Source organism: Lycorma delicatula, chromosome 9 (genome assembly GCF_047948215.1).
Source record: "Lycorma delicatula isolate Av1 chromosome 9, ASM4794821v1, whole genome shotgun sequence".
Classification (NCBI taxonomy): Eukaryota; Metazoa; Arthropoda; class Insecta; order Hemiptera; family Fulgoridae; genus Lycorma; species Lycorma delicatula.
This window is the reverse complement of record NC_134463.1, coordinates 73908938-73932875: the sequence shown is the minus strand read 5'-3', so window position 1 is coordinate 73932875 and position 23938 is coordinate 73908938. Positions and strand designations below refer to the sequence as shown.

Below are 23938 nucleotides of genomic sequence, written 5' to 3'. Positions count from 1 at the left end.
ACTCGTGCTATTCTTACCCGGATAAACAGGGCTGTCTCCTTTCGGGTATGCTGCGTGTACAGGACTAACTCGGGCTATGCCGTCGGCGTAGTGGCCAGACTTACGACTCCAGATCTCATCGTTCAGAAACGCAGATATGGAGGAAGCGATTATCCACAAGTAACAGGAAAAACAGGATCAGTCTACAAAAAGCAGATGGACCTACAGAATGATCAGATCTTTAGAGTCGTTTGTATCAAAAATACGGGAACTAGCGTACAAGTTGACCCAGTTCTTGGTTCACACTTTTGAACAACTTTAGTGGATGCTGCGAACCTTCGCGAAGTATTATTGCGGGGAGGAAAATACCGCAGAACACAAGGTGTTAGTGTGCGATCGGTACGTGCACCATAAGGAAACATGCCAAAGAGAGTTCGGCATATTACCGTAGAACAAATTATTGGTGCTATGATGTAGGCCGAACGATTGTGACACGATGTTGGTTAACATTATTCGGATAAAGATGGCGAAAGAAGTGCAGGATAATTCTTCCTGAATTTCTCAGGAGAAGAATTGGGGCTGTGTTCACATTAAAGAAGGTCCAGCCCCAAAGCGAAATAACAAAAAAAAAGAAAAAAGTCATTAAGTAAGTCTATGAAGATTTAATTTCTGATAAATAAGTAATAAAAATAAGTAAATAACACGTGCAAAAAAGAGTAAAATTATATTTTTATCAATCTTACACTAAAAAAAATTTCAAAATTTTCTTAATACGAACCGTACGAACTTTTTTTATATTTTCAAGTCTCTTTAAAGTAACCAAGGATAACTATATGCAGATTGCAGATTATTTAGTACTTTTAGGTTTGACATCGAAATATTTCCAACCAAAGATTACTAATTTAAAAATTAACGATTCACCCATTTCAGGTGATTAGTATAAATACAAATAAATAAAAAATTATGATATTCACAAAATTAGCGGGACATGAACAACGGTTTTGGAAAAATAAACAAATTGAGAGAGTAAAAATCCATTATCTCCATTTACATACTGTTCTCTGGAATTCCAGCATATCTAGAAAAATGAAAAAAAAAAGATGTTTGTTTGATTTACAGAGAGTGGAGTTACGTCCGATGGGGTGATTAGGAGATTTAACAGAAACCTGAAAAGAAGAATCCCAGTAACAGATATGATATTTTGGAGGAGATTTTTTTCGGAGGACTCTGACGGATCGTTTAAATAACTTTCTGTTTTCTGTTTATTTTGCGGAACCACCGTAACTTATTACTTCAGAGGATGAATGAGAATGTACGTAAATGAAGTATAGTCTTGTAAAGTCTCAGGTCGACCATTCCTGAAATGTGTGGTTAATTGAAACCAAACTACCGAAGAACACCAGTATTTACGAACTAGTATTCAAATCCGTATAAAAATTCTATTACCTTAGGTAACTTTCTGTTAGGTTAGGTTTTATTATCTTTTTTAGGTAAAATTCTGTTATCTTAAATTCTCTTACCTTAGGATTTTAACCTTAGACTCTCGATTTCAAAATCTGCTGATTTACAATATAGTTTAAGTAACTAAAAGATTAGGGAAGAAATTTGAATAGATTACAAAAATTAAATGAAACAACTTATATGGTTTGGATATATATGACATGACGGTCGATTACTAAAAAAGATTTTGGATGAACTCCGTGTTCCAGAAAGAAAAGACGATAACTAGGAAGTAGGTAGCAAGGGGGAGTGGACAAAGTAATACAAAGGAGATAATAATATGACGAAGATGTTTTTGATAAAGGAAAATTTGAAATTAGTACAGATATTTAAGTCACGATTACATCTTTCATATAATTTTCAACTGATGTAAAGTACTGAATGTTGGGATCTAAATTTGCTTTGAATGTGTGGAGGGAAGTGATATATAATAATTAAATCCCACTGATTGCTGATTCGGATGTGTTTGATTCAGTATTTAATTTATAGTAAATTTTTTCTTATCTTTCTGTAAGTTATCTAATGTCAAATCACCTACAGGTTTTGACATCTTACATTGTAATTTTTTTTAAAAAAAAAAACGTTAATAATGAAATGTAATTACTTAGGACAAAGCAGGACTGGACGAAGCAGGAGCGATATAAAATTCCGAATAGCACAAGCTAAACGAGCCTTCAGTAAGAAATATAATTTGTTTACATCAAAAATTAATTTAAATGTCAGGAAAAGATTTTTGAAAGTGTATGTTTGGAGTGTCGCTTTATATGGAAGTGAAACTTGGACAATCGGAGTATCTGAGAAGAAAAGATTAGAAGCTTTTGAAATGTGGTGCTATAGGAGAATGTTAAAAATCAGATGGGTGGATAAAGTGACAAATGAAGAGGTATTGCGGCAAATAGATGAAGAAAGAAGCATTTGGAAAAATATAGTTAAAAGAAGAGACAGACTTATAGGCCACATACTAAGGCATCCTTGAATAGTCGCTTTAATATTGGAAGGACAGGTAGAAGGGAAAAATTGTGTAGGCAGGCCACGTTTGGAGTATGTAAAACAAATTGTTGGGGATGTAGGATGTAGAGGGTATACTGAAATGAAACGACTAGCACTAGATAGGGAATCTTGGAGAGCTGCATCAAACCAGTCAAATGACTGAAGACAAAAAAAAAAAAATTACTTAGGTTAACAAAAACAAATATAAATAAATAAATAAATAATAATAACAACTGGAAAATTAAACTATTTCTGCCGATCTCTTGGTGGAGTGGTAGCGTTTTGGCATTTCATCTGAAGGATCCGGGTTCGAACCCCGGTCATGTATGGTATAAAGACCTAAGCAGTAATCCCCGAAATCTCATTAAAAAAAATGTCTGATTTTTTTTTTTCTTATTATTAACAGGTTTTAAACTTAACGATAACGATATAAAGCTAGTAAATATAATATAATCTAATAAGTAACCTAACTGTTATTACGATTAAATATAACAAGTCTTTACAACAATTGTACATGCAACCTGGCTAAAAGCAAAAACCAATTTTTCAAATAAAATAATTTAAACTATCTATAATGATATCTTTATTAAATTTAAAAGTACAATGATACAAAATACATCGTGCTAAGGACGAACACCTATTCAGAACGTTTATGCTATATTATTTACATTTCGTTGTACAAAACAAATTGAATAATTGTCATTATTTGCGGTTAAAAAAGGGAGGAAAATACATTGTATTAATAGGAATAAGAGAGAGGGGAGGGGAAACGAAACGAAACGAAACATGCCAGCGTTACTAAATGAATAAGTAGGAGGGGAGACTAAACGAAGACTCATAGTCAGTGTATCCAATGAATGTTATAGGCCTCAATTTCTTTCTTTCTTTCACACATACGAGAATATACTCTCTCTTTTACTCTTTTTCCTCCCCTTGTTTAAAGTTTAGAAGAAGGGAGTGGTATCGGTGGAATGGGAGAAAAGCAGGGCGCGGGCTGCACTTGTGGAATACAGATTGAAGGGGGGCTGCGGCTCTGAGTCTGATAGTAGGGGTGCTGGGTTGGTTATGGGACTCGTGGGACACCCATCTGCCCGAGGTTTATTTAATCATTGCCTTTATAATCGATACGCCCTTCCGGGTCTCACTAAAACCTCTCTCACTCCGTCTCTCTTTTTCATATACACGCAGATTTCCATTTTGTATATATATATGACCCGTCTTATGATTACTTCATTTCATTACTAATTGTAATAAACTCTTATTATATACAGCGATGAAACAATGTATTTTTATTTATATTTCTATTGTGTATTATCAACTGTTATTTTATTATAATCCAAATAAAATGTTTTTATATTTGTATCGAATCAATTTCAAGTAGATAAAATTACGTACTCCACTTTTTATTCTTATCAATCATATAAATCATATGTGTGCAGTATACCTCGATTTTTTTTTGCATTTTGTTATCACTCATGGTTAATATAGTATTTTTATTACGAAACGTTTATCAAGTTTTATACATAAAATTTGACAAAAGATTATAAAATCATATATATCACCTAGATTATTACTTTTTTGTGAACTAATTCTCTCTCTTTAGAGAATAAAGTGGTCTACAATACCAAATCTACCTTGGGTTTATTAACGTTTACATTCTTTTACCCACGACGGAAAGGAGACAGTATATACGTTTGAGGTTAAGAGGTTGTGTGTGCCTGTTCGCGCGCGCGTGCGTGTCTGTTACCATTTTCCTCAAAAACTACAGGACCGATTTCGATACTGTCCTTTTCATTACATAGGTATCACATCAGAACAGTTTCTTAGACATGTTTTACGGTTATAAGCCACACCAAGGGGCGTTGCAGTAGATGTGTATTTCTAAAACTGTTGGGTCGATTTTGATGCGTTTTTTGCAGTACATAGATATCATCTCAGAGCAGGTTCTTAGATTAGTTTTACGGTTATAACCCGCCAGGGGGGCTGCAGTAAATATATTTCTTTTAAACGGCTTCAAGGGTTTTTTTAAAATTCATAACTTCATCTCTTCTATGTTTCATTTTGTCAATTTATTAAAAATGGTAATTAGCGTGTAGGTCTATTATAGTCTTTAATTTTTTTTTTAATAACTACCTTATTTAAATATTTTTTATTTTTTACCTAATTAAAATAATTAGTACCAGTGATAATAATTACAAGATTTACATAAACTTTAGAACGAGCAAGGGCCGGTTTTTCGTGTTTTTCCATTTCGCGCGGCAGCGTCGAATAATCGTCCGTTAAACATTACCATATATTTTTGGTAACAATTTTTGTAATAGGCTTAAAGTCCAGTTGATATAAATATATATTAAATAACATGTCATGCGTCATTCATAATCAACGCCTCCAGTTATATATATATATATATATATATATATATATACACACATAAACGAAAACGTCCTGATTGACTGATTCATCCACGCACAGTAAATATCTCTGAAGAAAAATTGATGAAAATTTGTAAACATGTTCTTCTTACGGTGTAAGTGTACACTAAGGAAATGTTTTTTTTTGAAAATTCTAGTTTAAAGGATTAAACTGAAGTAACAATTAAAATCTGTTTTGTTTTTTTTTATTTCTCGGTAGCAGCTGATCAACTTGATTTTTGATGTGTGTAATGTTCATGCACCTAAAAATTAATTTCTAGATATTTTTTTTAAATTTCAAGTTTAAAGGGTTAAAATGGATTTTGATTATTTTTTTTATTTTTCGGTAACAAATGAAGATATCAATATGATTTTTGATGAGTGTAATTTTCATGTAAATATTTAAAAACCAATTTCTAGATTTTTCGCAATTCAACTTTGAAAGGGATAAAGAAAGATAAAAGAAATTTTAACAATGCTTGCAAATTTTCCCTATTTCCGACTATGCTAAACGAGATATTCACTAGATTTAGACTTGCAAATACTCTTCATATCTAAATATCATATTCTAGTTTTATTGAATTTCGATATTTTAAAGGGTGCGACGGTTTTTGTTATGGTCAAAATCCATAAAAAAAATCACTAGTTTAACATCCTTTAAAAACATCCTAAAAAAAATTCCAGTTCGACCTCATTTCACTGGGGTAGCTGAAATCCGAGCGAAATCTTTCAATAGCCGTAACTCTCAATCAAAGCATTTCAATACATATGTTTCTATGAACTTTTTCTATTATTTTCACTAGTAGAATAGGTTATGAAGGTCCCGGGAGAACTACGTAAAACACCTTATATATTTCAATGTTAAGGGGTTGGGGGTTGAAATTTTGAATTAAAAAAGAAATCATATATATATATATATATGCTTAGTAGGTTATATATTTGCTTTAATAAAGTTTTCTGTAATATGCCTCTGAAGAAAATCGAGATTGGTTTTTTACAATATTCCTCCAACGAATTTTGAAAAAAATGAATCCTACGAATGCCCCATACAAATAGAACTATTTGAGCCAAATTTGGAAAAAATCGGTTAGGTTAATCCTGAGATATAAGATCACAATGTGCGACACACATACTTCCATATATATGTTTTTTTAGTTTAGACTTATTATTTTTCTGTTTAATCTTCGGAACCACCGTAAGGTATAATTTCAGAGGATGAATGAGAATTATATGCAATATAAATGAAGTGTAGTCTTGAACAATCTCAGGTCGACGATTCCTGAGATGTGTGGTTAATCCAACCGCCAAAGAACACCGGTATCCACCACAAAATTAATATATAAACTAATATAAAATGCTGATACGGACATCAGAAAAAATTGTGTTCACTTTATCAAAGAATTGGAGGATCGTATCTCACTTTCAAAAGTTTAAATGAAGTGCAGCAGAAAATGTGTATATGTAATTTAATAGGCGTACAAGGAAGTCACGTAGTGTCCACTTCAGATTTTTTTTTAATGAATATCTGTAAAATATTTAATATCTTCACAACCATGTTGTTAACGAAAGCGTCAGCGGTCTAGTTGTCCTGCTAAACAATCAGGCGAACGAAGGGAGCGCTGACGAGCTGGTGAGAAATATATAATCCAGTGGGTACATTTTATCTCTTGAGTAAGTATTTTAAAAAGTAATAAAATGAAAAATAAACAAATATAATATTTATATTTTACAATGAAGAATGTATTTTTAGAAACGGACTACATGACCAGAATGAAATTCATGCGGTAAGAGCAATGTGATCAATGTGATCACATCAGATAGATATTTTTTTAAAAGGGTAACGTGGGCGAACAAAATGTATAAAACAACTACAACTGTAATTAAATCCTACACTATTACTTTATACTGTTTTACAAATTAAGTCTACGTTATAAAATCAACTTGAAACAAAAAAAAATACATAAGTAAATAATTTAAATACATATATAATTTTTAATTGAAATACTTGTATAAAATAGAACCGGTCTTTCCTTCTTGTAATACAATGACTAATATCTAAGATAATTAATTATGAATTATTACTATTATTTCGCTGTTTTACTTTATGTCTTATTTCTTAGTCTAAATAAAAATCCATTATAGTGATTATGGCTAAAAGTAAGCCATCAAATTAAGTTGTCATTTTAACTCCATAAGTTACGGCTTAACGAATATAAATCAAATTTATTTTTTAATGTTTATTAAATATATATATTTTAAACACACATAATTTAATTGAATAAAATTATTATTTCTTTAATAACGTAAGGAAATTTTATTTTTATTTTAAATATATAAAGTTATAGCAGGGAAATTATTATGAATAAAAAATAGAGTTAATGTGTAATTTAAACTACGTTACGAAAAAATAAATAAATATAACAAAATTATTCAAATAGAATTTGGTGCGAAATGAAGGAATTGGAATAACTGCATAGTCTTTGCCAAAGATATCGCAGTTATCAACCCAAAACGGCAAGAGAACAAGTAATCTACGTAAAACAATCGCAGAGAAAGTACGGATGAAAACTTAAAAAAGAGAAAATTCAAGAGAATACACGAAATAAGGGAAAATCAAGAAGGAATTTAAATATCTGGAGAAATAATCGAAATTAACGATTTATATAAAGAAGCCAATTTAACAAGAACGAGAAAAATTCAACTGTACACATAAGATAATCCATAATATAAAATCCATAATTTAAATCTAAGTCTGGAATTTATTTAAGCGTAAGCTGAGTTTCACGAAGGAAACTAGGACTAAATTTTGTTGTTGCGATCAACATGTTTGGTGGTATGTTGTGTTATTTTGCCTCGAATTTCAAGACATTCACGAAATTGGCTCATAATAAGTAGAACTAGGCACGGGGTTCGCGCTTCCGCGAGCCTCGGTTAGTTAGTTCACAAAGAGACGATGTAGGACATTCAAGATATCCGGACGAGGCCGACAGCGAAGACAATAAGCTGAGTTATTAAATCACTGTATGTAATGTTAATGTCTGCCGAGGCATTTACATCGGTGGCATCCCAACGAGGTCTGGCTTATTACTATGAGATGTAAAAAGTCAGAGGGCGATAGATGACTCCCGTTAAAGCCCAACAGGGCCATAAACGGGCGGGGGGGGGGGGGTTGTAGCGACCGGAACGTCACTAGGGGGGGTGTCTTCCCCTACGGGGTTGGGATGTACACATTAAATGTGTATCTTAAGTTTGAAATCAGGTGAAATAAATGCAATAAAAAAAAACAGATGTGGACAACACATAACTTCCATGTACGCCTTTTAAATTACATATTCATTTTTAAAAGTATATACAATTTTATTTCATCAAAAAATTCTGATATTTTGTCATTTTTGTTGTTGTTATTGAATTACTCATGAAAAAAAATTTACAATGAGAGATTAATAATTATTCATAAATAAATATGTTTAAATTAAAAAAAAAAGGAGATGAAGTTTAATTTGAACCGATGTGCCTTCCCCTTGTGTGATCCAAATGTTTCATTAATTAAAATTTTATTTGGCTATAACTGTGAAACCAATGAAAATAAGTACCACTTATGATATATCGATGAAAAGGTCTAATGAAGGCTTATTATTGCAGTTAATAAAAAGTCCAAAATCCAAATATTTTTGGATTTTGGGCCTTTTTGGACACTTTTGGTGCAGTCGATTGCAATAAAAAAAGAAGGCACACAAGTAGATGGTACAGAAATCTTAAATATAAAATTTCAATATCCTACGGCTGATCGTTTTTGAGTTATGCGAGATAGATACGTAGGTACAGACGTCACGCCGAAACTAGTCGAAATGGATTCGGGGATGGTCAAAATGGATATTTCCGTTGAAATCTGAAAACCGAAATATTTCACGATTACATTATTTCCTTTACTTACAAGGTAGTAAAAAAGAAAGGAAAACTTTAAGAAAACTTCTAGGACTAATAAAAATAGATGAAAACGAATACAAAATCAGGGGTATTAAAAACTTTAAAAATGACATAAATCTAGAAAACACACTTGTTATTTTCCAACATTGGAGGCGATTAATCAAATTCACCGCATTTATAAAAAATATTTATCAAATTTTCAACATTTTATAAATTGAAAGGGCTAATATGTTAACTGCTTAGATAAACGATAATGATACAAATAAATGGTCAGATGGTTTGCCCTTTGTTCAGTCTTTATAAAAATATTTTTATTCAGTTTTCACCATCAGTGCATGCTGAATGCGGTATATCAGATTAATCGACTCTAATTTTGAAGAATAACATGTATAATTAGTTTATTTAACGTTAATTAGGCGAGGTTAGCAAGCGTAGGTTATGTTTGGCTTAAATTTAAACTTCCTTTTTTTACGAGGGTTTCTCGTAATCTATTTACCTTAGAGATTGGCATTGGGTGTTTTTTTTAGTTTCTGGCTATCGTTTCGACCTTCACCTGAGCTTATCTGTATTTTTCAACATATACCAGCAAAGGTCTGAATAAAGAAATATTTCGGTCTTTCACCGACGTATTTGGTATGTGTCGACATTCACGGGAGAATATTGACATTTGCCAGATGTCTGTCCTTCACGTATATATATATATGTACACAACTGTGTAATTATTTTATATTTTTGCAAAACAGATTAGCAATTGTGGTTTTTATTCGAATTAATTTTATTTAAATATTTTATTAATATAGTTAACCTAAACATATAAAGGTCATAAAAATTTGATAAACAATATACATACTTTTTACTTCCTTATTCGAAGTAAAGGAAGTGTTGTGATCGCGAAAAATTTCGGTTTTCAGATTTCAACGAAAATATCCATTTTGAGTAGTTTTAACGTGACGTCTGTACGTACGTATGTATGTATCATAACTCAAAAACGATTAGCCGTAGGATGATGAAATTTTGGATTTAGGTCTTTTGCATCATCTAGACCTCCCCATTTGATTGCAATCGACTGAACCAAAAAAGTTTACGAAAGCCCAAAAATAAAAAAAGGTTTATATTTTTCACTTTTTCTTAACTGTAGTAATAAGCCGTCATTGAGAGATTTTCAACGATTTATCATAAGTGGTACTTATTTTCATTGGTTCCACAGTTATAGCCAAATAAAATTTTAATTAATGAAATATTTGGATCTTACAAGGGGAAGACGCATCGGTTCAAATCGGACTACATCTTTTTTTTTTTAATTAAATTAATTGATTTATTAATAATTATTAACCTCTGATTGTAAAAAAAACTTTTACAATAAATAATAATTTAATAATAACAATAAAAAAAAATGAAAAAATATTCAGAAGTTATTAATGAAATAAAATTTTATGAACTTTTATTACACATAAAAAAAAAAAAAAAAAAATATAAATATTATATATTTATATTATTAAATATTTATATTTATAAATATATTTTATAAATGTCATATACACATTAAAAATGTGTATATGTAATTTAATATACACATACAACTAACAAGGAAGTCATGTAGTGTCCACATCAGATTATTATTATTTTTTTTTTTTCATTAAATTGGTCTATATTTGAAACACGTTTTTTTTTTGTTTTTCGTTTTACCTGTATAATTTTAATTTATGTAAATCTTTTCTCGTATTGTAAGTTGTAAGATAAATTTTGTCCTCGTATCTTTAACAGCTAAGCTTTTTTTTCTATTTTAATAATAAATACTGCTAGATATTGCCCAGTGTTTTAAGCTGTAGTTATTATTACAGTTACACAAAGAGAAACACTTTTAAGTACCAGAAACAGTACGTGGATAACTACTACACAGTGTCGTGGTAACTATTCCTTTAGTTATCATAATAAATAAAATTTCAAATAACATATTAATAACGGAAAATAATATATTAGCAGTTGTTGGTATATACGCTACTTATTTTACATGTTATTATGTTGCTTACGTCACTAAGAATTCTTTTAAATCGAATATACCACTTGTATGAGGTAACATCTAACGATTAGAAGGAAAAGAGCGATATTACGTACGATCTCTCACTCACATCTCCTACTGGTCAATTCTCGATTATAATAATTTTTTTTTAAATCCCCTCATTCTAAACACCCCTCCACACTCTCTACGTACTGCTTATGTGGAACAGAATATATATTATTTATTACTATTATAAAACATACAGTTTATATTTATGGTAAAAGAGTCATTAAACAAGCTGTAAATTCTAAATGTTCGTATAAATAATGCCAAGTAAATCAATAATGAACTTCTGCATGAAAAAATAAAAAAAATTAATAGATTCAAACTAACACGGTAGACCCCTCTAGCAATATCAAATAAAATATAAAATAAAACAATTTTCTTTATATATATTATTTATTGTTTATACTTGTGTATACTTTTTAACTTTTTGGTAAATTGAAAAAAATAAATTAAAAAATCTGATGCGGGCATCACATGACTTCCTTGTGCGCCTGTTAAATTACATACACATTTTTAACGTTTTTAAAAGTAATTTTATTTCATTAATAACTTCTTACATTTTTCATATTTGGTTTTTTATTGTTATTGAATTATTATTTATTGTAATTTTGTTTTACAATCAGAGGTTAATAATTATTAATAAATCAATATATATAAATTAAAAAAAAAAAAATTAAAAAAGGAGATAAAGTCGGATTCGAACCGATGTGCCTTTCTCTTGCAAGATCCAAATATTTCATTAATTAAAATTTTGTTTGGCATAAGTCTGGAACCGATGAAAATAAGTACCACTTATGGTATATCGTTGAAAATCTCTCAATGAGGGCTTATAACTGCAGTTAAGAAAAAATCCAAAATCTAAATTGTTTGTATTTTGGACTTTTTGGTCAAGTCGATTGCAATCATAAGGGGAGGTGCACAAGTGGATTTCACAGCAGTTCTAAATCCAAAATTTCAACATTTTATGGCATTCGATTTTGAGTTTTGCTAGATAGTGCATACGTACGTACGTAAGAGACGTCACGCCGAAACTAGTCAAAATGGATTGAGGGATGGTCAAGTTGGATATTTTCGTTGAAATTTGAAAACCGAAATTTTCCGTGATTACAATACTTCCTTTATTTTGAAGGAGGAAGTAAAAAACAATAAAAAGGAAAATAATTTTTTAATAAGAAAAATAATAATTTGATAAATAAATTTTAAAAATTGTTTCAAATAAGGTTTTTATTTATTTTTTATAAAATATCAAACGTTTTTGTTGTAATCATAATTATGTACACCCCACATTTCCAGTTTTAAAAAAATATTCGAAAGATAAATGGAATTTAACAGTAAATAAAGAAGCTTATATATAATTTCTTGATGACTTAAAATACGAAGTACGGAAAAGATAGAAGTAACTTCATTTACATTACAATCTATAAAGAATTTCATATTTTAGAAAAAAACTATTTGTAAAACATTCTTGCGTAGTTCTACGCAAGAAAGTCGACATTTCGTTAATTTAAAATTATTTTAATATATATATATATATATATATATTCTTTTAATTTGGATTAATATTGGATACAATAGATACCGCACGTAAAGAAATTTCTACGTTCCAACCTCACATAATAACGAACCATGCTTCTAATTTACCCCACTCAAATATTTACGACTTGAAAATGATCGTAATTCAAGAAAATCTCAAGCAATCTTCATGAAATTTTACATGCACAACTCCAAATCGATTAATACATTATATCTAAATTTCAATAAAATTGATTTATTAGTTTTGGAAATTTTTGAGCCACAAAATGTTATACATAGGCTATATATATATATGTACATATATTTATTTTATCTATATTATATTTATTTTATATACATATATAAAAGGAAACCAGATATATATAAAAGAATACCCGACGAATGGTATTTTTGTTCTCATACGTCAAAACGTACTCCCAACTACCGCCATCTGACTGAAAGTAATAGCATATATTTCTTCGAAAAATTGGTAAAAAAATATAAACAAAACTCACATGTTAAATAATTTATTTTAGTTATAACAAATTTTCAGGATATGTTTTAGTGGTGAAATATTTAAATAAAATATTTCACAAAACAAAAAAATTAAATATTTAAATAAAATATTTAATTTTTTTGTTTTGTAATTTTTAAAATTTCTTTCGTTTAATATCTAGTTAAAAATCTGTAGCATTTTGATATGGTTTGTTTTTAATAAAATTAAAAATTGTTACGTTTGTATTTAATTTTTATGAACTTTATTCATACCACTTTACTCGGAATAAAATTTTCCATAATTTTTGTTTTAAACTATTACGTGTTCATTATTCATTAAAAAAAATTCTTTTACGCCAGACTTAAAATAGTGTGTTTATCGAACTCAATCTTTTGTGTTTTACCTCAAATTTTTCGAAAACTATTAAAAATACAGTTCTAGGACCTGTAATTTTTTTTTCAATTTTTCATGTCAGATTACATATAAAACCACTAAATTCATCCCGTCATTTTGATCCCAAGAGTTACAATCTAGCTTAAATTTACTGAAAGCGTAGAAACCAGAGAAACTAAATCTACCGCCAGCCTTTCCTTTCTGTTTCTTTTTCTGCTTAGCCTCCGGAACCATCGTAAGTTATTACTTCAGAGCATTCATGCTCTGAAGCATTAAAATAAAATAATAATATAATCAAGCAATAAAATAATGTTATAAAAATTATTTAAATTTTTACAGGTATGGTTTCAAAATAGAAGAGCAAAATGGCGAAAAAAGGAACATACAAAAAAAGGACCAGGAAGACCTGCGCATAATGCGCATCCAGTTACTTGTTCTGGAGAACCAATACCAATGGAAGAATTAAGGCGTAAAGAACGTGAAAGGCGGCAAAAGAAATTACTTAAAAGTCTGGAACGTCAGCAACGTAAACTAGCAGCAAAGGGCGTAGCTGTAGATTTGGAAACGCTACGAAGAGAATGGGAGGCTCAACAAAACCATAGTAAGTAAAAAATAGATAAAATCGTAGTAAAAGTAATAATTAAAATATTATAATAATTTTATCAAACATGGTCCGTTGGTATGATTATACAATAAATAATTAAAATATAAAACCCACTTAACAACAAATCTTTTTATGCGTTCAAGCGCTTTCGGGAACATATTCCATCTTCAGGAACTTAATTTTTTTTATATTATTCTTAAAAAAACTAAACCTTTGTGATCATAAGTAGAATTGTTATGTAAAGTAAGTAAAATATATAACAGTAGTCGTCATTTGTTTAAAACTCTTGACTTAACGTCCTGTCATTATGAATGACTCCACCGTTATCTAACAGTGAAGACATAAACATATGACGACCACTGTTCTACATTTTACACACTTCACATAAAAATTCTACTTATAACGACAAAGTTTTAGTTTTTTTTATGAATAATATAAAAACGTTTTAAATTCCTGAAGATGGAATTCGTTTCCGAAAGCGCTTGTAGCATAAAAAAATTTGTTGGTAAATGGGTTTTATATTTTAAGTATTTATTATAACAATATTAGCATAGAAAAAACAAAAATAATAATAATAATGTAACAACCACTTCATTTACAATTAAATCTGATTTTATAAAACCGTTCAAGACCAAGGCAGAGTTCGTAAAACCATTCCTATCTTGATCGAATTTCACCATTAATACAATCAGTCGTAGGTAAAATAAATAACTTACAGATATAAAATACATTCATCATTATGTTAATCTTTTTTTTTACAATTAATTAATAACGGGATGTGTCGCTGATCATATTTGTGAAGCAAAGGAACACATAGTACTAGCAACGAATTTGCATTTGTTTACACCAATTCTAAATATAAGTGGAATGGATTTTATTTTAAACTTCAAATGTGTTAGGATTAAATTTACGCTCGTATTTCATTTTCTGTCGTCAAATTTCGGTTGTATGATGCTTGTATCAGTAATTTATTCAAATTTGTTATTTCTTATTTAATATAGATGTTAAGGTGATTTCATTCTATGATACATTACATATAATATTATAGAAAAAGTCCCTTTCGGCACGCCGGAAAGCGGAGGTAGATTTCACCGGTGCTAAGTAGGGTTAAAAAAGATTTCCACGTTAAAGTTAAGAAAAACTTAAAATATACTCAATACGAGAATAGTTGCATGTGAAAAATGCTTCACATGTTTAGCATACAACAAGCCCTGCCTTCTTACAATTCCAGCAATATTTTGGTCATTCCTTGCCGTAAGGGTTGGTCATATCAAAAATTGTCTCAGAAAAAAATTTTAAGTAATATTTAGAGGACTAATGACCACTTTAAACCGATTCGATACTGTAACGGAGGTATGATATTTTTTTGTCTTCGTACCCCATTTTTTCCACCCCCTGGGCTAATGGTTGGTAATATCAAAATAATTTACTAATATAAGTTTTAGGTCCTTAAATAAAGAATAGTAGGAACTTTAAACTAATTCGATATTTTACTTAATAAGAAAGTTATAGCGATATTTTGTTTTTTTCGAAAAAGCCCTCCCCCATTTCCACTACCAAGATCCGATTTTGGCTGATAACAAATTCGATCGAGATTTTGGGTCGTTATGTTTTATGTATCAATTTGAAAGTGATTGACGCAAAATTACGGCAATGATCAAGTCCACAAGAAAGTGAAATATATATAAACTTTTGAGCTGACGGTGGTATTTGGATCTGGGAGATGTGAAACGCGAGATATGTCGAAATTTTCCGGAAGTCGAATCATGGTACCCGTTACAATAGGTAGCTTTCTTATGAAATCTACCTAACAGTAATCTTTAATTCTGAATGTAATGCTTACTCGATGGTTAATTCTACTTTCTTCATAACTAGTACTCACAGGTGTCAATTTCACTCTGGTATTGCAAAATTAAGGCAGGCGATATCTACCAAAATCATAAAGAGTAAAACGAAAAAAAAACTTGGTTAGAATCGCTTTTGGTTTAACCAAAAGCGATTACCTTAAAAAAGGTAATTTTTTGGTTTAAAAAAGCGATTAACCTACAGAAAAAATGTCAGATGCTTATTTTGAAGCGCAGCTCCTTCAAACCTAAAATGTATGGAATTTTCGAATTAATGGTTAAATACACAAGTTGATACCAAATTGTGTGTTTTACGTCGGATATCTTAAAAAGTTATTGAATTACAGTTCTGGAGTCTATTTTTCCTATTTTCAGCTAAAATTACATTAAAAAAAACTACCAACCTTAATCCTTAATTTGAGTCCTAAAAATTACTCAAGGGATTCTTTTCTTTATTAGAAGAGTTGAAATCCGGACGAAATTTTTTGCTTGCCGTAACTCGAAAACTAAGAGTTTCAGGACCTATGTTTATGAGGACTTTTTTCATTATTTTCCCTAACAGAACATTCGTAAAAGTTTCTCCGATTTTTCATGGGATACCCTGAATAATCTGTATGTGATAATTTTTCAGTTTGTACCTTATTAGATTTAAACTCGATGTAGATAATTTCGTATTTTTAGATGTATAAAAAATATTATATAAATTCCTTTTTAACTATGTTGTTTACCATATGAAGATTCATCAATTCTTTCCACGATTAAAATAAAAATAATTATCACTATTGTTCCCGAAAGATTATTAAAAATCCTCTGAAGATTTAAGTAATTAAAAATTTTGATCGATGATATCATGACAAAAGGACCTCCGTTTTGAAAGAGAAAATAATGAAACATCCGTAAATTTCATCTCAGATCTGATATTTACAATTCATCTATAACTTATTTAGCGTTTAAATTGAAAGTAAGAATTTGATGTTACGTAGTTACAATTAATAAAAAATTGCTTGTTAATCATGTCATTCTAAACTTAACGGTATATTTTATACATTTTTTTTATATTCCTAATTTTGGAATCTGTTTAACTAGTGAATAAATAAGCAACGTCCCCACCCGATTATTTCGATGAGAATGAGATTACTGGAAATTATTTTTTTTTTCATGAAAAAATTACTTACTTTTAAATAGTGTTACCTTTTTACTTTATTGGATTTTGAACAAAATTAAATTTTTACATAAATGCATTAAGCGATGAATGATGCCCCGCTAAAAATATCGTAGCTTATAAACTAATTGTATAGTTTGAAAAGACATAATAAAAATATTGTATAATATATACATAATAATTAATTTATAAATCAACTTCTATTTATTTATTTTTATTAGCATTTAAAAAAATATTGATAATTATTTTTACCAATTATTTTAATGACTTATATATATATTCCTAATATTCACGTTGCAATCTGTTCAACTAGTGAACAATAAGCAACCCCCCCCCCCACCACCAAGTCACATGAGATGAGGATGATATATACGACGTGTAAATGAGATTTAGTATAGTACAGAATCAGGCCTACCATTCCTGAGATGTGTAGTTAATTAAATCTCAACCACCACCGAACACAGATATATAGTGTCTAGTACTCAAATCCGAATAAAAGCAACCAATTTTTACTAGTATTTAAACCTAAGAACCATCCACTTTGAAAATCAGCTGATAATACTACTATTTTACCATTTTAGCCCACCAGACTAGTCCGGTGGGCTATTTTATACAATATAAATAAGTCTTTGCACTGTAAATCATTGAAAGAAATGAGAAGAGTAAAATTTTCCTACACTTGAACAAAATTGAAATAAAAATAAAACATCTTTGGCTATTTTATTTACCATTGCAAAGATATATTCTTCTTCTTCTTTTATGCACTTCTCCTTAGCGAAGGTTGGCGGTTTACGTAACCAGTTCCCAACGTGATACATTGAACAGAGCCATGCTATATGAACTCAAAGGGATATCCTTCAGGATCTTTAACGCAAAGGTTTCCCGTTGCCTTCTACCATTTTAATACCGTTGACAAATTTTAGCTCTTCCGCCTTTTGGTGCCATTTTCTTCCCCAAGGACAATAAAGTACCCTAACCTCTACCCACACTCAAAGAAGCTGTTGGCACTTGGTATAGGAGATCTTATCCCGGAAGATAATCGGTCCCTTCATTCGTTTGTCGCCTGCACATAAAAACATGCTATAAACTGCCGATGCCCTCATCTCTACCACGGGGATTTGAATGTTAGGATTTACCATCATTGAAACTAAGACCTTAAAAGTATTTCTCAGTTTCTCTTGGAGAGGATATATTACGTTACTAATTTTTTAATACGACTTCTTTCATATTATTTATTAGCAATAATTTTTTTTTGTACAGTGTTTTTATTCTAAATAATGATTAAGTACACAAAAAACCTAAAGAAAGTTAATAAAAAAAAAACTGATCCCACCTGAAGGAATTTCGTAGATAAAATTTAATCCAAAAATTATGAGATGAGGCAAAACCAAATTTTGTTAAAGCAATCTTTTATATTATTAATCAAGAATAAATGTACAATTTGTACTATTTTATAAGTTTATTAATTTAATTTTTTTTTTATTGAAATATACTAGTAAAAGTGATTATAGACATTTAAACGTTTATAATACAAAACTATTATAATATGTATACAAAATATAAAAAAACAATTTTTGTTCTTAACAAACAAAACAATTGAATTTTTTTTTAAAAAACATTAACTCGTTTTTTTATCTCATCTAAAACTAATGAAGCAATCAAGTTAGACCAAGAAGATATGTAATTAAAATGAAATATCTATCAATATTCTCCTACAGGAGCGCGGTAGTCGTCTACGAAGGAGAAATAGAAAAAAAACAAAGAAAGACGAGAACAAAAGTCATTAAAAGTAATGCAATTACTTTTTCTTTTCCTTTAACCTAACACACAGTATATTAGTACAAAGAAGTAATAGAGAAATAGGATCTGCTATATTGAAAAATTTATTATAGTATATAATTACCACTTTGGCTTTTTAATGTTTTAATATTATTTTTAATTTCATATATTTTTTTAATATTTCATCTTCTTCAATTTCAATTGATTGTTTGCCATTAATTATTTTAAATTTTAATTAGTATTTTAAAATCGTTTGTACTCTCTCTGTCTCTCAGTCTCTCTCTCTCTCTTCTTATTTCTTACAACATCTTTCGTATTACTATAGTTTAACATAAAGAGCCATCACATGCCGTGACGATAATCGTCAATCGTATAACGATAGATTGGAGGGAAAGGGGAACATTACGGACCGAGAAGTTTTCGTTTTACTTTAACGCCGCCCGTCTTCCTCTATTCGTTGAACGGCTACAAAAACCGACACAATTAACTTCTATATAACTCATTATGGATATGTTTCTCCTCCTTTATTTTATTTATTATTATTATTGTAACATTTTTCTTTAATTTTTAAATGTAATAACCCTTTTATTTATTTCTACTGTTGTTAAAACTAATAAAGACGTCAAACAAACCAATTGTATAACGTTTAACTATAATATATATATATATATATATATATATATATATACACACTCGTACATAAGACTGTTATTCTCAGTTTAATATTAATTATATTATCATATTCCATAACTAATTATTTATATTATATTAATTATCACGCATATTATTTACGGCTGGACTATCGTAATTAAAATAGATATTAACGAAATATACTTTTAAAATAGTTATAATTAACAAACGTTTTTAAAAGGTTTCATTTTTTATTATATTATGAAAATAACATTAATGATACATTGTTGTAAAGTTCTTAATATCGTGTACGTAGAAAATTGCTGATTATTATATATAAAATATATAAAAATTAGTTACGGAACCAAATAAATGAGTTTCGGTATATAAAACATAATATAGAAAAATAATTTTAAATATATTCATTAAAATCGATTTAAATACCATATCTAAATTATATTTTACAATTTAAATATTAATAATCTGTGTAAAATTGAGGTTGCTCTGTATTTGTTTTCTAATTATCATAAAATATGTAATTTTTAATTTTTTTTTATAACGTAGAAATCATACAAGGATTTAGGATAATCTATTAAATATATCTAAAGTTCAACTTCGATATCTAATAAAAAATATATACCTATTGAGAATTCCCATATAATTATAAATTTCAAAAATTCTAATATATAAATGCGAACGTTTGTTTCCGGTTCTGTCCATCCGTTTGCAACAGCATCACGCGAGAACCACCACGATTGCTTTCAAATTTTCTAGATACATTCATGTTATCCCAGAGAAAATTTTAACGTATAGATCGAGGCCCTTGTCCCCCTGAGGGTTAAGTATTATAGACATTTTTTAAATGAACAAAAATTAATCCTTTTACTTTATAATATTTTTATCATCATGGTATTAGAAAGATAATTATATAAAACGACTAAATTTTTTTCTTTAATGAAAATATCTGTAAAATATTTAACATTCTCAAAACCATGAGGATAACGAACGAGTTGGGGGTCCGGTTGTCCTAACTAGAAAATCGGGTGAACGAAAGGAGCTCTGACCAGCTAGTAAGGAATATAATCCAATGTGTACATTTCGTCTCTTGAGTATTATTTTTTTTTTTAAATAATAAAATAAAAAAATATCTTATAATATTTATATTTTACAATGAAGAACAGATTTTTTAGAAAACAACTAATAAACCAGAATGAAGTTCAACCGGTAAAATCAATGTGCTCGCCACATTGATTTTTCTTTTCTTTTTTTTTGTGGGCGAAAAACGCCCAGGCGAACATCGCCCGGAATTTTATTAATAAAAGGGTTAAATAACTCCAAAACAATAAAACTTATTAGTTGTAAAATTAATATTAATCATATAATAAAAAATGATTAAAACAAAACTCAAGAAAGTAAAATAAAACTCAAAACTAATATCGCAGACGAAGTCTTTAAAATATTATGGTAGATATATTTTTTTTTAGAAAACGTTCCGCGTCAAAAGTTGTTTTCTTTAATTACTGTAGTTACTGGTGTTTTATTTTTTTGTAATTTAATTTCTTTGTTTGTAGTTTCATAATCTGTTTTCTGGGTCGTGATATATCTTGTTTGTTGTTGTTTTGCTGTAACTGATGTGTTTCTATTGATTTTCCTACTATGATGCGATTGCACTATGACGTATGAGTGAGCGTGTAACCCCCCTTCCCGAAGGAATGTTTCGTTAGCGGTTCCAGAAAGGGTGGTAGCCTGGGGTGGCGGTTTAGTAGGTAGTGCGCAGGTTTACATACGCATATAAATAACATTGCGGTACCTATTAGCGAGCCCGACACTGCTTAGGCGTCCGTAAATGGGATCTCTTAGAAAAGAAAAAAAAACCGTGAGAACAATGGGTTTACGACGGGATCTGCCACGAAACTCGCGAGTTTTGTATTTTGTGTTGCTGACCGAAGAGAAGATTCGTTACTGCCAATATTCAGTTTCATCGCACCGCGTTCCTAAATTATTTCAGATCGGTGGCCGATCTACAACGGGATACGAAAATTTGAACAGGAATTATATACGCAACATTGTTAACCATTATCAAAATTTTATAAATCCAATTACTGGGATGCATACCCAGACTATTGAAAAACTATGGGGAGTAACAAAAAATAAGCTTGATGAAAAACTGCCACAGCGAGAAATTTATTAGATAGTTATTTTTGTGAATTTCTCCGGTGCCATAATGTAGAAGCAGAGAGTCGGAATCCGTTCCAGTCCCTTATAAAAGATATTGCCGCCTTATATACAATAAATCACTAGTTTTTATAAATACGATAATTTTCACTTTCATAACATTTTTTTTTTTGTCTTCAGTCATTTGACTGGTTTGATGCAGCTCTACAAAATTCTCTATCCAGTGCTAGTTATTTTATTTCAGCATACACCCTACATCCTACATCTTTAACAATTTGTTTTACATATTCCAAACGTTGCCTGCCTGCACAATTTTTTCCTTCTACTTGTCCCTCCAATATTAAAGCGACTATTCCAGGATGCCCTCATATGTGCCCTATAAGTCTGTCTCTTCTTCGAACTATATTTTTCCTAATGCCTCCCTCAACATCTCTTCATTTGTCACTTTATCCAACCCATCTGATTATTAACATTCTCCTGTAGCACCACATTTCAAAAGCTTCTAATCTTTTCTTTTCAGGTACTCCGATTGTCCAAGTTTCACTTCCATATAAACCTACGCTCCAAACATACTTTCAAAAATCTTTTCCTGACGTTTAAATTAATTTTTGATGTAAACAAATTATATTTCTGACTGAAACCTTATTTCGCCTGTGCTATTCGGCATTTTATACCGCTCCTGCCTCGTCCATCTTTAGTAATGCTTCTTCCCAAATAACAAAATTCTTCTATCTCCATAATCTTTTCTCTTCCTAATTTTACATTCAGTGGTTCACCTTCGTTATTTCTACTACATTTAATTACTTTCGTTTCGTTCTTGTTTATTTTCATGCGGTAATTCTTGCATTGGATTTTATCCATGCCGTTCATTGTTTCTTCTAAATCTTTTTTAACCTCAACTAGAATTACTATGTCATCAGCAAATCGTAGCATCTTTATCTCTTTTCCTAGTACTATTACTGATTTAAGATTAAATTCGAATTGGTTAGATCATTTACAGTTTTGGGTCCTTCTGTATAACTCCTGACCGTGACGGAAAACACGAGTAACCATACAGCGTGGGCGAAGCCGCCATGGGAATGCTAGTTATTAAGAAAATAAATATCACAAAAAATTCGCCGATAAAAACTGAAGGGAAAATAAGAAAGACAACCCTATCAAATATATAAATCAATTTAGAAAAAAGATTTATCAAAGTATAAATAACATTTTTCGTTAATTTTCATATGCATTACATAATTATAATTCTAGGATCTATTTTTGTTGAGTATTTTACATTAAACAAATTGAATATTTCAGAATATATATATATAAATAATATTTTTAAATTAATGAATTTATTTTTATTTGTAGATAAGAAAAACGGAAGCAGTAGCGTAAGTAACAATGGAGGTGAAAGCACGATGACAACGCGTGGTGAAGATTCCCTTAGTTGTTGCAGTAATACGAGCAGTACGGCAACAAGGGACGTCGAAATAGATGTCGTCGGTGAAGGTGAAGGGGAACAAGAAGTGGAAGGTATGGAATCTACAAGAACAAGTTTGGATTTGTCGGATAAGACAAGGAGACCTAATCCTTTCAGTATCGAATCTCTTCTATCGAGCGGAAGAGTACCGAACCACTTGTGAAATGCCCTTATTTTACATAATTTACGCGAACTATTAGCGGATATTTGTACAAATGTAACAGTGAACAGTGAGTAATTTTTTTTGTTTTTTTTTTTAAGTGATCGATTTATTGTTGTATAAATTAAAACTAAAGTGTTATCTTTTTTCTATTATAAATAGTCTATCAAATATTTGAAAAAAGAACACAATAACAGACAAACAAGACGATTTCTTAATTAATAAAAATTAAATTATTATAATTAGTGTTAAAATTAATTAAAAACGAAGTGTGTTATTATTGTTATTATTCATTATATAAAGAGAAAAACAGATTTATTATTTTACAAATAAAAGATAAAGAATAATAATAATAATAAATAAATAAATAAAAGAAAAATTCTTCAATATTTCAGTGATAATTTTAAGTTGTTAAAGAGTGTATACCAATATTTAAAGTGAAAATGAGTAAAAAAAGTGACATGTTTATATATACATATATGTAAATAGCCTATTGTATAATTATTTATACATATATATATTAAAAAAAAAACTTTTTAACTTGTTACATAGTTCATGTACTTCTACATGAGCAATTATTAAAATTATCCAAGTAAAACAGTAGCTAATAAAAATTAAAAAAATAATGTGACAACTGACATACATTTTAAAATATAATATATATTAGTTGATATGTATAAATAAAACTTCCTTTTTTTTTGTTTTGAAGTGAATTTTTATTTTTTTAAGTAAAGAAAAAATATTACTGTAATAAAAGATGTTATTTAATATTAATTTATTTTAGTCGACGAAATTGAGCCTAAATTTCCTTTTTACGTATATTTTTTGAGATATATAAAATTCAAA

The 23938-nt window shown here is 29.5% G+C and overlaps 1 protein-coding gene across 1 annotated transcript in view; it reads left to right on the top strand.

The window, feature by feature from the left end:
- LOC142330067 (uncharacterized) overlaps nucleotides 1-23204 on the top strand; it is a 175961-nt gene extending 152757 nt beyond the window's left edge. The window contains exons 3-4 of the mRNA XM_075375100.1: nucleotides 13613-13874; nucleotides 22821-23204. Coding sequence (XP_075231215.1) covers nucleotides 13613-13874; nucleotides 22821-23095 — 537 coding nt within the window. The 3' untranslated portion in view covers nucleotides 23096-23204. The remainder of the gene's footprint in view (nucleotides 1-13612; nucleotides 13875-22820) is intronic.
- Nucleotides 23205-23938: the final 734 nt, after the last annotated feature.